At 41.5% G+C, this 15699-nt stretch overlaps 1 protein-coding gene across 4 annotated transcripts in view; it reads right to left on the reverse strand.

Moving 5' to 3' along the window:
• Positions 1-330: 330 nt before the first annotated feature.
• The window catches only part of fign (fidgetin), a 68968-nt gene continuing 53599 nt past the window's right edge, over positions 331-15699 (reverse strand). For all 4 annotated transcript variants that reach the window (XM_060930124.1, XM_060930123.1, XM_060930122.1 and 1 more), the window contains one exon: positions 331-3376. In XM_060930124.1, coding sequence (XP_060786107.1) covers positions 1149-3368 — 2220 coding nt within the window. In that variant the 5' untranslated portion in view covers positions 3369-3376 and the 3' untranslated portion in view covers positions 331-1148. The remainder of the gene's footprint in view (positions 3377-15699) is intronic.

Genomic DNA, 15699 nt, shown 5'->3' on the forward strand with positions numbered 1-15699 from the left:
CAGCAGAACAGGGTTAAAAACGATACTTACAAATAACCAAAGTGTTTCATCCCCTAAATATAATATGTGGTGATTTTTGTAAAAGTTTTGGTTCACCTGCAACGAGTCTGTCTTTGCTCTTCATTGATCAGATACATGAACATCTAATTTCACAAAACACAAACAGTGTGGTCCCCTGCAACTTCTCTTTTGTAGCTAAGGCTTTGAATTCACCTTTGATTACATAAGCACTACAGAGTCAGTACTGTGCTATGCATGAGGACGGGGTGCTGTATTCAACACTGCCACAATTCAGAATTCTTCATTGTTCATTCCTCTGGTTCAAGCTACTCACAATGGAATTAATATTTTTAATTTCAGCTTCAATATTTGACAAAAGAAAGGGGAAAAAAAGATAAACAGATTTTTTTTCCCCCAAACAGTCCAGAAATGATCTGGTTACATTCATAGTCATATCCTTGTCATGTTTTAATCAGTTGAGGTGAGACTTTTAGCTCGATGCAAATCAAAATCCAAACCCAATATGTAGTGCTTTGACACAATCTTTTGAGGTACTGTACAAATCACAATCACTTTCCTGAGTTTTTGAAGAAAATTAAAAGCAAAGTCCATAAATTAGGGTCCAGATTATAAATGCCACAAGAGCTTCTTATGCCCACAAATGGCCTACAGATCAGACTCAGTTGAGGAATACTGTTGTTTTGTTGTTTTTAGTCTCAGGTTAAAGCTTTTTATATTAGCACATGCCACCAATGTAGATTGTGAGGCAAATCAATCAAAATACAAAATAATAAAGCACCACTTTAGGCACTTAATAGCAACAGAATCTCAAAAACAGCAGAATGATATTTACACACAACGGAGTTTGTCTTTGTGGTAATTTCAGTGACAGTGCACTTCAGCAAGTGACGCTCAGCTTCAGCAGTGTTGAGCCAAATTGTGGACTTTCTGTTAGACTATGTGCAAAGGGCCTTATATGGACTTAAGCATAGCTATGCATCATTCAGGTCTTTCATTGTGTCATTCCAGATGTTATTTAAGGGTCATCCGTAATACCCACCCTTCAATATTGTATGTTTCACCCAAAGAATTCTGAATTGTATCCTCTCCTTACAGGATTACTCTATATGGCCCCCTTTAGCCCCATTTCATTGACTACAACCAAACATTTTGTTCCACTCAGTGTATGTGTCTAGTTCTTTCTGTGATATGCTGGGTTGGATTTTGCAAAAGACATTTTCAAAGTCTTGGTAAGATAGCGGCCTCATCTGCCCTGGTATGATTCCGGACAGTTCTGTGCCAGGCATGTTGTGCAAGGGTCCGACAATGGCTTCCTGGCAAAGACGAACCAGGTCCAACCCCGAGAATCCCTCTGTCCGCTGGACAAGCAGTGCCACCTCTTTGTCACTGAGGCAGTAGTTGTGCTGGGAGAGCACCTGACTGATGAGCTGGTGTCGTGCCGAGGTGTCTGGGAGGGGGATGAGCAACCTCTTAACAAAGTACCTACGCAGAGCTTCGTCTATATCCTCAGGCTTGCTTGTGGAGCAGATGACCAAGACATGGTCCTCAGTCGAGCTGAGCACTCCATCGAGTTGTAGGAGAAGTTCACTCTTGATACGATTTACCGGGCTTTCCTCACTTCGCTGTGGTGACAGTAAAAGGTCTACATCACTAATAAACATGACTGAAGGTTGCCGGCAGCGAGCTACAAGAAATGAGGCCTGCACCACCTTCTCGCCCTCCCCCAGCCACTTACTGACTAGCGCTGATCCACTGAGCTGGAGGAACGCAGCACCAAGCTGGCTGGCTACACAGCGTGCCAGCAATGTCCGCCCAGTGCCCTGAGGTCCAAAGAAAAGGATGCTGCGTGGTAATGGTGCCAAGCCACTGAACATATCTGGCCTCAGGATGGGCCACAAAACCTCCTCTTTAATGGTGGCCTTGACCAACTCAAGCCCTACAATGTCACTCCAGTCCACAGGGGGCATCTGCTGCAGGACCTCAGTGGTGACCATCTCCACCAGGCTGGAGTCACTATTTTTCAGCTGCTCCTCGGCTGGGTGGCCACTTGAGGGAACTGTGCCAATGGAATGTGGCAAGTGCTGCCTGTGCTCCTCATTGTGCTCATTCATAACAGGTGAACTGAACTTCCCGAAAGACTCGCCTGATCGCACTGACCCCATGGAACCTTTGGATGCGCCGTAGGATGGGGGGGTGATGGCTCTGCCAGACTGACTGCTGAATTTACGCTGTTGATCCGAGGACATTGGCTGCTTTGTAGGCTTAAATGGCAAAGATGTGGTGTCAGCACTTCTGTCAAATCCATTCCCTCTGCTTGAGTCAGCAAGGTTGCTATCTGTCATTCTGTACATAGGACTTTGAGTTGAGCGCTGTTGGTTGTAAGTGAAATTTCCATAACTGGAGTCCATGTCTCCTTGTCCTGTCATGTAGAAAGCTTTTCTTTTCAATGAGTTGGCTGAGCTGCCATTCAAAGGTGTTGGTGCAATAGGTGCATGGTTGTGGGACTGGTAGGAATAAGTGGGAATGGTAGAGGGGGGTAGTGGAGTGGGAGCTGCAATGCCTGAAGGCAAGTAGGCTGAAGGAGGAGGGGCTCCTCCAGGGCTGTAGCCTGGAGCAACAGAAGCCTGGGGGGGATACCCTGTAGGAGGGTAGTTGTAACTAGAGAGGTTAGGTGAACCTGCATTATAGCTAGGCACCAGTGTTGGAGGAGGAGGAGGGGGTGGAGGAGGCTGAAGGAGTCCACTGCTGTGCAAAGGTGAGGGATGTGGGGATGGCAGGGCTGGGGTGCTTTGTCCGCCACTATAGGTAGAATGCAGATAAGTGCCATTGTAGCCACTTGCAAACTCCTGAGAAGGGATCCCCGAGTGCAGGGCAGCAGGCGTGTGGCTCCCACAACTGCTACTGGAGTAGCTGGGTTCACTCAAGCTGCTTGCCACCCCAGATGAGCTCCCAATGTTGGCTGCACTGTCCGCTGGTGGCAAAGCGGCTGGCACTACGGCCTTGCTTGCAGATATCACATCTGCTGTGCAGTTCATGGGGTAGATGCCCTCTTGCCATACTTCACTTTCGGACTTGCGTCCGTTCAGTAGTCCTGGGGTACTCTCTGAATATGAGCACAGCAGTGCCCTCTCACTGGGACCCTCCAGAATCCCAGAGTACTTTTCAGCGTATTTCTTCAGGAGGTTGGAGGCTGTGAGGGCAGAGATGTCATCGTTGGCCCAGGCATACTGGTAGGTTCTCTGCAGGTGCCCGCGATATGCCTCAGCTTTGTGGGCTGGGGAGCGGGTTGTGGAGGAGATGTCGAAGTGCTGCTCTGCCCACTGTGCATGCTCTGGGGTCCACTGCATCTTTAAGCCTAAATACCCCCAAAAAACACAAACAAAACAAACACAAATGTCAGAAACTTGATAAATAAGGCACAGAGAAAACAGGATCAGCAAAGGCCTCAGTTTTGTGAAACTCTGCAAAATCAATGATCCAATACACGATTGCTTTTAAACGAAAAGAAGAAAAAAAACCAGCAAGAGCAACACAAAATATTACTTTCCATTTCTTACTCTGCAGCTCACCTGGAGTGCAGGCTACATATCACAGGCCCTGCTGACAGTTAGTATCGTAGGAGCAGTGCGGATTTGGGCACCAGCACCTGGTTAGCACAGTATAATGCACCTTGCACAGACCGGGGTGACACAGACATCACAGGTCACTCTATAATCCAACTCTCATCTAACGCAGTCCCAGACAGTTTCAAATCTGCTTGGAGGAGTGCAGCAAAGCAATCTCCCAGGCAGCGCTCTGCTGCTTTCATCACACAAACCCCACAGCATGGCATGAATTACAACAGCTCTCTGTCTGCCTGCTCCCTCCTAGAACACTGCTGGCTGGAAAAGGGGAAAAAACATGCCTCTCTTGTCTTTTCTTTCTCTCTGTCTCTAGCTTGCTTGTTTTCTCTCTCTCTCTGTCTCTCTTTCTCCATTTCTCACTGCCTCTCTCTCTTCTCTTTCCAGCTTCTCTCTTTTATTGCCTTCAGGGCTCAAAAGTCACCATCAAGTTTAATCCCAAACTCCATCTGCAAACACAAGTAGTTACATATGCTGTCATTTTAGACTCAGCATGGGATTATCAAAGAGGCATTTACTCAAAAACCAATGGGATGTTACTGGTGGTTCACATACAATCACACTGACACACACACACACACACACACACACACACACACACACACACCACAACAACAACAATACAGACTATTGATGATAGTGGAAATCTGTGCCGTTATCCCACAGGTGTATTGTTATAGGTCGACAGACTGAGCTCACTGAGCCATAGCATTTCACAATGGCACCACACACACACAAACACACACACACACACAACTATAAAAGACACAGAAAGCACATTTTTATTTTTTTAAACTTCTCTTCTTGATTCCCCAACCCTACATATAAATCTTAAATACTGTATTACATACGTGACTCAATCTTACAAATTTAGATGATGTTGTACTCCCGATATTACACACAACAGTGCCTTCTGTAAGTATAGCCATAATGGACAGATGCAGAATCACCCAGTAATGTCCCTGGATATCTTCGATAAATTACACAGAAACTGTCCTGCTGCTAAATTACAGTGCTGAATCCAGAAGTGGTGTGTCAGTGCCAGGACATGGCAGAGCTTTTTCTACATCAGCATTGAGATAAGTCGTGTCCCCAACCACCGCCTTATCAGCAACCTGCCCAAACAGCACACGCACACACCGGTATGCACCTCTAATTAACAGGTTGATACTGAAATAATGGTGTTAATTTACAAGGATTTAGTCAAAAGGATGTATTCTATGGCTGCCTGTCAGCCCTGTGAGCAAATGGCTAAGAGAAGCTTAAGAGGACGAACTGGCATCAACATGACAGTCATGCCAGGAAGCCTATTATTAACATCAGCAGTTAAAATCTCCACTCCAAAACAATCACAGGATTCAATACTATTGCTCCAATTAATCGCCCCCTATCAGATTATGAGAAAAATACAGCAACACGTAACACAGATTGCTGATGACTGCTTTTGATTTGTGATTATGTTGTAGTTGTATTATTTTAATGTCTGTTCCTAAACCACTGCATTAGCCATTAAGCTATGCTTAATGCCTGCTTACTGCTATGGGACATGTGGTATTCCCACAGCAATTCATCTGAGATGGATGTAAAGATTTGTCTTGAATATAATATGCACTGAGTGGAGAACGTATATTTTCCTCGATCTGAGGATAGGCATTCATTTCTTTGTGTAGACAATAAACTGCGTACCGTGTCCTCCTGCGCTCTTAAAGATTACCTTGGGAATTAACTGGCTTGGTTATCTCAGAGTGTCTCTATGTCCTTTTATTACTCATCATTCATGTTCAACTCTCATTTAAAAAAATAATAATATAAAACACACACACACACACACACACACACACACACACACACACACACCTGTACAGTTTCAATTACCCAATCAGCCAATCATATTGCAGCAAGGCTGTGCATAAAATCATTCAAATAGAGGCCAAGACCTTCTGTTTATGTCTTCTGCTTTTGCAGCCCATCTGCATCAAGGTTCAATGTGCTGAGCGTTCTGAGGTGTTTTTCTGCTCCCATTGACAGTAAAGAGTTCCTGGCAATACGAACCAATCTAGCCATTCAATGCAATTCAACTCAATTCAGGTTTATTTGTATAGCACTTTTAACAACAGACATTGTCACAAAGCAGCTTTACAGAAATATATAAATTCTGGATATAAATTTAAACATAAGAATTTATAAGTTTAATGAGCAAGCCTGAGGTGAAGGTGGCAATGAAAAACCCCCTGAGCAACATGAGGAACAAACCTTGAAAGGAACAAGACCATTAGACATTTGACAAGAAGTCTATTTTGTTGAAATTATCAAGTGTTCATTGATGGAGACTTGAGTGCAAAACTGTTCTTGGCAACTGCAGTCTTAGGCTACATCCACACGACAACGGCAACGAGATTTTATTTAAAAAAATATCGCGTCCACATGGGCAACGGATCAGTAAAATATCAGGTACATATGGCAACGCAACGCTTGCTGAAAACGATGCAATACACATGCCACACCTCTAGGGGCGCTGTAAGACGGTCCCATCGGAGACACCAGAACAATAGAAGTAGACGCATGTGCATAAACCCCTTCTTCTACCCAGTGTGAAGCACTGTCAGGAACAAACACACAACAAGAAGAAGATGGCTGTGAGTACGCGAGAAAATCGTGCCGTGTGTGTGTACAAATTAGTTTTATTAGTGTGCATAGTTTTATATAACTTAATTTTATTATTGTGTGTGAACATTTTGAAAAGCATTTTTATATAATTTATATAACTTTTTATATTGTGTGTGAACATTTTGAAAAGCAGTCTTATCCAATAAAAAAAAGAAATTCAAGAAATGGTTCAGTTATTTGTTTATTTAAAAGAAAAGCTGTATACAAAAGTGAATGCAATGCAGTGGTTCATACAAAACAGCGAGAGTGCTGCTTGTTCTAGTCATGTGGTTGTGACGTCATCGTAAACAAATCCGTTCTACTCATCCAGACGACTTTGCAACGGCGCTGTTGCCAGATTTTTCCACTCTGGAACCCGTTCTCAAAAAATATCGTTGTGGGGCACCCAAAACACCGGTGCCGTGTGGACGCCAGGCCGAAACGATAAACAATTTTATCAGATTCACCTGAATCCGTTGCTGTGTGGACAGGGCCTTAGTTATCATGGCAAGTGGAGTCCTAAGCCATCATAGTAAAACAGTTTGTCTTAATTGTCCAAAGCCATCTTCTAATTGTATCTTTAGACTGTCCATATGGGGCTGTTCTGAACAGAAGCAGAGTGATGAGAACTCCAGCTAGAAGTAGGGCAACAGGATGGATCAGGGAGGTCCAGAGAGAAGGTTCTGACTATTCTCCTGTGACCTCTCCTCAGCACATGCACAATTACCACTCAGTGGATGTTTTTGTCTTGTTTTTAGTATATTCCCTGTAAACTCTAGCGATGGTTGGGCATGAAAATCCCAGATCATCATCAGATTCTGGAATACTCAAACCAGTCATCTGGCACCAACAACTATGTCACTAAGATCCCTGACATTTTCCCCCATTCTGATGTTTACTGTGAACATTAACTGAAATTGTGCTTTACAGTTATTCCACGAAATTGAGTCGTACATGAGCTGATAGCCGATGAGGCACGTAGCACCAAGTTGGCTAGAAGCCACGTACAACAAGACTGAGTGGAATAATTGTTTTATTCTATCCACATTCACTGGATTTTGAGAAACAGGAGCATTTTTATTTTAATTTTTTTGCAAATTTGATAAATAAAAACTTTATACAAAACATCTGACAATCATTTCTGCTTCGAATGTAAACAAAACGGCAAAATGACAGTAGCAAGTTGTGAAAAATGCAAAAATAATAATTCTTGAAAAATAAAAATGATGCATTTTTACCATCAAATACTTTTATTCCATATTTTGTTGCCTTTTTTATTTTGGGGGGATTTTGTTTTCAAGTAAAGTTTTTATTTCATCCTCGGTTGGTTTATTAAGATGGTCTGCCATTTTTTTCTTCTTCTTTAGGGTTTTTCTGGCGGTTGGCAAACCAACTTAAAGGTGCATTACTGCCACCGACTGGGCTGGAGTGTGGAACAGGAGACAGTGTGGAGGGGCGGGGGGCTATGTTCTTTTAGCTATTTTTGATTATTTTCAATACTTGATAAAGTGATTATATCTGACTTGATGTGCTCTGCCATTTTATTTTTCTCTACTCACGGTATATGAGCTGATATCCTAGTAGTAGAGCAGCCAACCAGAGTGCGCAATTATTCATATCCCATGAATGTACACAGAATAAATATATATACTTTAAAATATGCCAAATATACTTTAAAATATGTGGAAGTACAACACTTGTATTTTTCATACAAACTACATCCGGGACATTGAGTAACATATTTTCCAATATCCTCACTTTTGAGGATATGGATGAATTGTTTTGATTAACTTGTGTAGTTTTTGTTTGTGAATGTGTCTGTATAATAAAAAGAAAATCACATTTTGGCTTGAAGATATGAAGCTTATCTTCTTGTGTCGAAAAACTTGTATTTTTCATATGAAATACACCCCAGACCTGAGTAACATAGTTTCCAGTATCTTCACTCATGAGGATATCGATGACATCATTTCTAGTTTTTTTCTTGCGGACTTGATGCGTGTTGCCAAAATGGCGAACCGGTTCAAAATTAAAATTCTTTTGATTAACTTGCATTTTGCTTTTTTGTGGATGTGGCTATATAGTAAAAAGAACACTGCACGTTGGATTGAAGATATGAAGTTTATCTTCTTGTGTTGAAAAATAGGTCACTCACTCGCGCACTCGTGAAATATACATTCACTACTCGAAGATAAACTTCATATTTTGGCACCACCATGTGATATCCTCTCTCTCTCTCTCTCTCTCTCTCTCTCTTATACACACACACACACACACACACACACATATATATATATATATATATATATATATATATATATATATATTACTATGCAAAAGTCTTAGTCACATGTAAAGAAATGCTGTCGACCAAAAATGGCTTAAAAAATAATGAAATTAAATGTTTCAACATTAAAAAAAATACTATAAACAACAGTAAGCCATAATAAATGAAACAAAGTCAATAAATGGTGTGAGACGACCCTTTGCTTTAAAAAAATAGTAGTCTCAGGTACAATGAGTGCAGTTTTATAAGGAAATGAACTGTAGGTTTTACTGAGCATCTTACAGAAACAGACACAGTTCTTCTGAACACTTTGACTGTCACACTCACTTCTTCATTTTGCCACAAAACCCAGCAGCCTTCATTATGTTTTCTTTTTAATCTCAAAAGTGGTCTCTTATGTAATACGCTGCTCAGATACAAACAGTTCTTTCTGTAACATTTAATTTTATGTTGGAAAACAAACGTTTGGAACTCTAACATGTTTTTGGACTGACTCGATAATGCAGAAGTCATAAAATAGAAATCTATAAAAGTTTGTATGAAAAAAGGGTACCTAAGACTTTTGCACAGTACTGTATATATAAACTAACAATAGGAAGAAAAAACAAAACAGAAATCATGAAAGGCTCAAATCCCCTGCAGTATGCACACAGGGCCTGCGAACAATACTCTAGCTTCCCGTTCTAATGACTTTTTATGAAGTGCGCTACACACGAACAAAAAAGCGAATTCAGCTGTTGCTATTTAACAAGTCTAACAAATTACAATATTCTTACTATCATGAGGCAGGGATGTGTTCCTGAAGAAATTTAAAGCATTTAATTCTCTAAAACGAGACATCAAAGATTTATTTGCATGGCTAACAGGGTTTGAAAAAAAAAAGTACTAAATGTCCTGTAGGTGACAATATTTATTCACACATTCCTGTCATTCTAATACACAAGATGAGAGCGTTGTAAAAGTAATGTGGTGCTTGGAATGATCATAAAAAAAAATTGCACAGTACATAATGATTAGGTGATTTGTGGAAAGAAATGAGATGATAATAAAGGAGAAAATGTCAAAAGGAATTTAAGTCCAGTAAAAATGACAGAAATATGGAGAGAGGTAGAGTCAGGAAAGAAAGAAAAAAAAACATGGACAGAAGGGGAGAGAGAGAGAGAGAGAGAAAGAGCATGAGAGAGGGGACTGCAGAAGATGAATCATCTCCAGTTTAGTTTTCGACTGCAGCTCCTCCGTGCTCTTCATGCTTCTCCAGCCTGCCTGTGAGCACGGTGACACAACAATAAATAACACAAGCGCACAGACAAACCTATCTCTGTGGGAAATACAAAAATGCCATTCGTACTACTTCTATTTGTCATACCCTTCCACTGTTTTGGGGTAGAACATGGAGACAGATCATGTAGACAAATTTACAGCTAATTAAAGTGCCCTGTCTAAAGGAGTCTCTACACTGTCCGTGTAATATTTTTTATTTGAACATCCTGTCAGCCATATGCAATATGCAAGAAATATAAGAAATACACAAATTTATATAATTTGGGCGAACGACTTCGATACAAAGCCTTCTTGGTGTTTCAACGTGTTTGCATCACACACTAGCTGATCACTGCAGCAGTTCATTAGGACTCCATCTCAAGACGCTGACAAAAAAATCTTTAAATTACATGCAACAAGCAACGACTTGCTCACTCGCCTGCTCTCGAAGATGCAACTGGCATAATTAGTGCTTGTTTCATTAGAGGATGTCTGAGGACCTCTGCTCGAATTCCACTTGCTGGCTCTCGACAAAAGCCCTTTGTTTAATTCACCAGTGTCTGTGAGGCTACCTTTACAGTACGCCTGGCAAATCTTAGATTACACACGCCGTCAGAAGTCACTCGGCTAAAACGCAAGAGCCAAAGCTGCAGGAATTGTGTGGTCAATGGACATGGCCTTATTAAAGCAGCTTTGACACTAAAGCTGTGTCCTTGCTCATTATGGCTAATAACAGGTGAGCAATATACAGGAAACAGACTAAAATATGCTAATTACATAATAGGAAAGAAATCATCTTGTGTGTAAATTATTACAAGCTAAAACCAACATTAATGCAGAGAGCAAAAAAAAAAACATATGAGGTTTACACATTAATTGTATATCTACATGATTAAAGATTCTCATCTTGCATCAGCCTTTTATGAGCTGCGCTGTCTTCTTCAAGCCTGATGATAATTATGTGCGGTCTGTGCAGGCGTCTAATAGGTGTGTTATTAGCAAGAGTGATCAACAGTAAACCCCCGGAGAGGAAGCTCTGTTACAGCGCACTGTTTAATTTCAGACACTGTGATCATGGCCAATGGAACAGAGAAGCTGACCTTTTTGGGAGCTATTAATCTGGCTAGCCTTGGCCGATTTTAAGCAAACAGCGGTGCGCCCGCACTCTGTCCGTCCAATTTCCCAGTGCGTAAATTGGACTGCCGCTTGCACAATTCTCTATTCATTACTGCGCAGCTGAAAGGAAGCACAGAGGTGGTGGAGTGGTTTTCTTTTCCCATTTTTTTTTTTTGTGTGTGTGTGTGTGTGTGTGTGAGGGTGTATGAACATGCAATGGATTTGAGCAGAGTTCCCAAGCGCTCTCTCTCTCTCTCACTTCTTCTTGCTTTTAGGGTGCTGCTGTGCTTGGGGGATGGGACCTCTTCTTTTGGAGCAAGCTGTCGTAATTGAAGCGTGGCCTAATCAGACTCATTACCATTTTGGCCAATTTACACCACCAAAGATGCTTATTAGGTAACTGTGTTTGATAAAATGCTCTTTAGAAAGCTAACTGTAATGAGCTCTTTAGAGTCAGATCCGAGCAGGATTATGCCAGTGGAAGTGTTTGGCTGGGCTCACGCGTACGCTTACATTTAGTCATGTACAATGTCATAATTAAGCTACACAACCTGCCTTTCGTAGCACACAATGAACATGGCTGCAACCGGAGAAACTCTGAAAAATATTTATAATTACTGATCATTACGGCCCAGGGATTTTTATCTGTGCGTGTAAACATAATTACGAGAGCCTCTTCCTTTCATAACGTGCACACAGCACACAGCATGACAAGCGTGCAAATACTGTGGACAGACATTAATTACGTTCATAAATAAAAACAGCCTCATATTCTTCTAATGTACTGTCGAGATGCATCTCTCTCTCTCTCTCTCTCTCTCTCTCTCTCTCTCAAATCTCTCTCTCTGTTCCCTTGTGCTTTTTTTTTTTTAGGTAGAGCGGGTGAGATACATTCGTAATTCAATCTGTCCTGGTATTCGTTATGGCAACAGAAGTCCATTCATCTTACCTATCAGTGTAAAACCATTTAAAGTCAATTTAGAAATCCATGTCCCGCTCATTCAGATAGGTGAAGGAGACCAGAGGTCACTATTACACTCCTAACATGGCCAAGAATTTCAGTCAACATCCTTTTTCCTGTTTCGCAGCACACCATAGAGATGATACAGTGATACGGTTTAAACCATAACCATGCAACAAGCAGTGGGGGGGGGGAGGCAACATACCTGCATCATCTTACCTCCAGGGTACTTGAGAGTGGAGTAATTCAATTAAGCTTTCTAAACACAATTAATCAACTAATTAGCCTTAAGTGTGTGTCACAGGATGAAGTCCACATCATTTAGTGACTTAGCTAATTGTGATCTTGAGCTACCCTATGAGAGGGAAATTATGATAATTGAAAGATCCATAAACACTCTCGATGGGGGTGTTTTAGACGGCTTTGACATCTGAAGGCTGACACGGAGGGACGTAATTTATTAATAAGAAGAAATCCATGCATCAAAAGTTCTCAATGTTAGTTTCTTTTCAATGTTACTTTTACACCTGTGTGCTGAGACTTGTTTACACTTTTCATCCTAAAGTCTCTTTGGTATCTGGCTCGGTTTAGTTTCACACCACACATAAAATAAATTAATTAACAGAAAGAAAGAAAGAAAGAAAGAAAGAAAGAAAGAAAGAAAGAAAGAAAGAAAGAAAGAAAGAAAGAAAGAAAGAAAGAAAGAAAGAAAGAAAGAAAGAAAGAAAGAAAGAAAGAAAGAAAGAAAGAAAGAAAGAAAGAAAGAAAGAAAGAAAGAAAGAAAGAAAGAAAGAAAGAAAACCAAATCATCATCTGAGGGATGTGTTGGCTGAAAACGTATTCATAAAATTGTTTCTTTCACTGGCCAGAAATGTGGCACTGGAAAAAGAGAAACAAACCTTTGCCAAACTTTGAACATAGAAATCACTCCAGCAATACAGAACACCGGGTCAGCGCGAAAGAAACAAGAATCATCAGGAGATGACATATTCCCCCCAGGCCCCCACATGAAACCCTACTCCAAATTTTCCTAAGTTTAAATGGTTGCCATAGAAATACGGAAAAAATAAAAATCACAGAAATCCCAAAATGTCAAAAGGAAGGCACAACTCCTCTAGTCACTTAACATAACTGTCAGGTTTCATGAAAAAATTCCTAATAGTTTTTAATCCCCCGCTGGCCGAAAGGCCCGAATGGGGATTATGTCATGGCGATGTCCGTCCGTCTGTCCTGAGAAGGGTACTCACCTTCTCGACTCCTCACAATTTTTGGAGGAATTTCACGAAACTTGACAGGATTCTTTGTTGTAAGTCAATAATACGCATATTGCAATTTCGTTCAATTCAGTCGCATTTTACCAGAATTATGGCACAGTTGCCAGCGGGGGATATTGTGCTCTCAGAGCACTCTTGTTGAGTTATGCTCCGGAAACTAAAATGTTTACAGACGGACGGACAGACAGAACGATAGCTATATCTCTCCGAATTATATGCCAGAGGGATAATTATTAGATACTTATATAAATAACTCATTCAAAATGTTTTCTGTATTGCATACAAGTGTTTATTTTCTCTTTTTTTGTTTCCTGGTCCACATTTTTAGAACACTTAGCATTTGTGCAGTACCATGGCTCTGTCCGGTGGCTCAGTTTTCTGTCTGGCGACTTAATTTAGCAGCTCGCATCTCGAGAAGAATGCTGCCTGCAACCCAAAACACACTGCATGTTAAGTTTGCTTCCTGCAGTTGAATCAATTCAGGATTGAATCTCTTTCTCACTGTGCGAGAGTTCGATCGGAACTGAACTGACCGTCCTGATCAGATGATCCCAGGCTGGTTATTTTGGTCTCGACCTGAATGCAATTGCCAAAGTGAACTGCAGCAAAGAGGAAAACGCACCAGAAATATGCTCACTTGATTCAAAGCCTAAGCAGATCATCCCTAGGAAATTTTAAATACCTATCAACATGTGTTCAACTAGAAATGAACTTGCTTTTTAACAACCGTGTTATTATATACAATTATACAATCATTCATTCATTCATCTTCAGCAAACGTTTCATCTCAGTCAGGGTCACTGTGGATCTGGAGCTTTTCCCAGAAACATTGGGCACGAGGTAAGAATTCATCCTTGATGTTACTGCCAGACCATTACAGACCACGCACACACATACAGGGTTCTAACTAGGCCTTTTCAGTGTACTGGGCCGATACATAATGTTTCCTTTCGGCTACGCCCACAATATTGCCCACACACCTGTAAAAGTTGCCGCTACACTAATAAAATAAAAAGACTGGTCAATCTTGAAAATGTGGTCTTTGGTTTAATTTTCTCTTGTTATCCCTGGGGTGGCACGGTGGTGTAGTGGTTAGCACTGTCGCCTCACAGCAAGAAGGTTCTGGGTTCGAGCCCAGTGACTGACGAGGGCCTTTGTGTGTGGAGTTTGCATGTTCTCCCTGTGTCTGTGTGGGTTTCCTCCGGGTGCTCCGGTTTCACCCACAATCCAAAGACATGCAGGTTAGGTTAACTGGTGGCTCTAAATTGACCGTAGGTGTGAATGTGAGTGTGAATAGTTGTTTGTCTCTATGTGTCAGCCCTGTGATGATCTGGCGACTTGTCCAGGGTGTACCCCGCCTCTCAGCTGGGATAGGCTCCAGCTTGCCCGCGACCCTGCACAGGATAAACGGTTATGGATAATGGATGGATTGTTATCCCCACAGGGTGGTGATAGCGTGCCACCATGCGAATGTTCTACATTCGGACATACTCCACTCTCTGTCCATGTAAGCGCCCAGTGCACAGCTGCCCGAGTAGTTCCATGTGGAGATTGTCACTGATCATGCTACTCAGGTTTACCTCCTTCCTTATGCTGTGTTCACGGTAAAGTGCCATCCATGTTAAGAGGCGCTTATGCGCCATGCACGTAATATGTGATGGCGTTTTTTTTTTTTTTTATGATGCAACATGATTCACTGAAAGTGTTGGAGTAACGGTCAGATATGAGTCAGATCTGGATTGTCCTGTATTGTAATTGAACGGCTGAAGCCGAAAATAAAGCTGACACTTGGTGAACATCAACTGGTTGTTTTATTCTTATTCCATAAATATGTCACCAATATAGGTGAATATTAATTATAACAAGTCTTCGATCAAAAACAGTCACAGCAACTTTTGGGGAAACAAAAAAATCTCATTAATATTACCAAAACAGAGTGACTTTCAGGGAGGCCTGCAAGTGCCAGGAAACGTATTAGAACAGTGTTTCCCAACCACTGGGCCTCGAAGCGCCATCCAGTGGGCCGCAATTTTTTTTTCCAAGTTGAAGCTAATTTTTGATTTGCAGTAGGGTACAATTGCTGGGTTGCATCTGACATCACATCCGCCTCATTAAGCTATGGTCACACTACAGCTCGCGATGCTTTGCTATGGGTTATTGATGAAAATGAGGCATTTTGGCAGCGATGCATGGTGATATACATGTGAGCTAAAAGTTGTGGTCACACAGCAGGTGAAGACTTGACTGTCACACCTTCGCGCGCTTGAATATGGCACAGCTCGAGCACCACACACTCTTGGGACCCAGTTGTTATGGGAAACACCTGATACTGATTTGAGCGCAATCAGCGCACACAGATACGGACGCTGTTTTCACAGAAGTGCTGCGAAGTATCATCATTATCACGGTCACATTTGTTTCCAGCCATGTTTATAACACTGTTTAAATACTCTGCTTTATGATTCTCCTTTGCTTTTGTTTTTGTAAATATCACGCCTGCTAATAAACACTCTT

This window comes from Neoarius graeffei, chromosome 9 (assembly GCF_027579695.1).
Source record: "Neoarius graeffei isolate fNeoGra1 chromosome 9, fNeoGra1.pri, whole genome shotgun sequence".
In the NCBI taxonomy this organism is placed as follows: domain Eukaryota; kingdom Metazoa; phylum Chordata; class Actinopteri; order Siluriformes; family Ariidae; genus Neoarius; species Neoarius graeffei.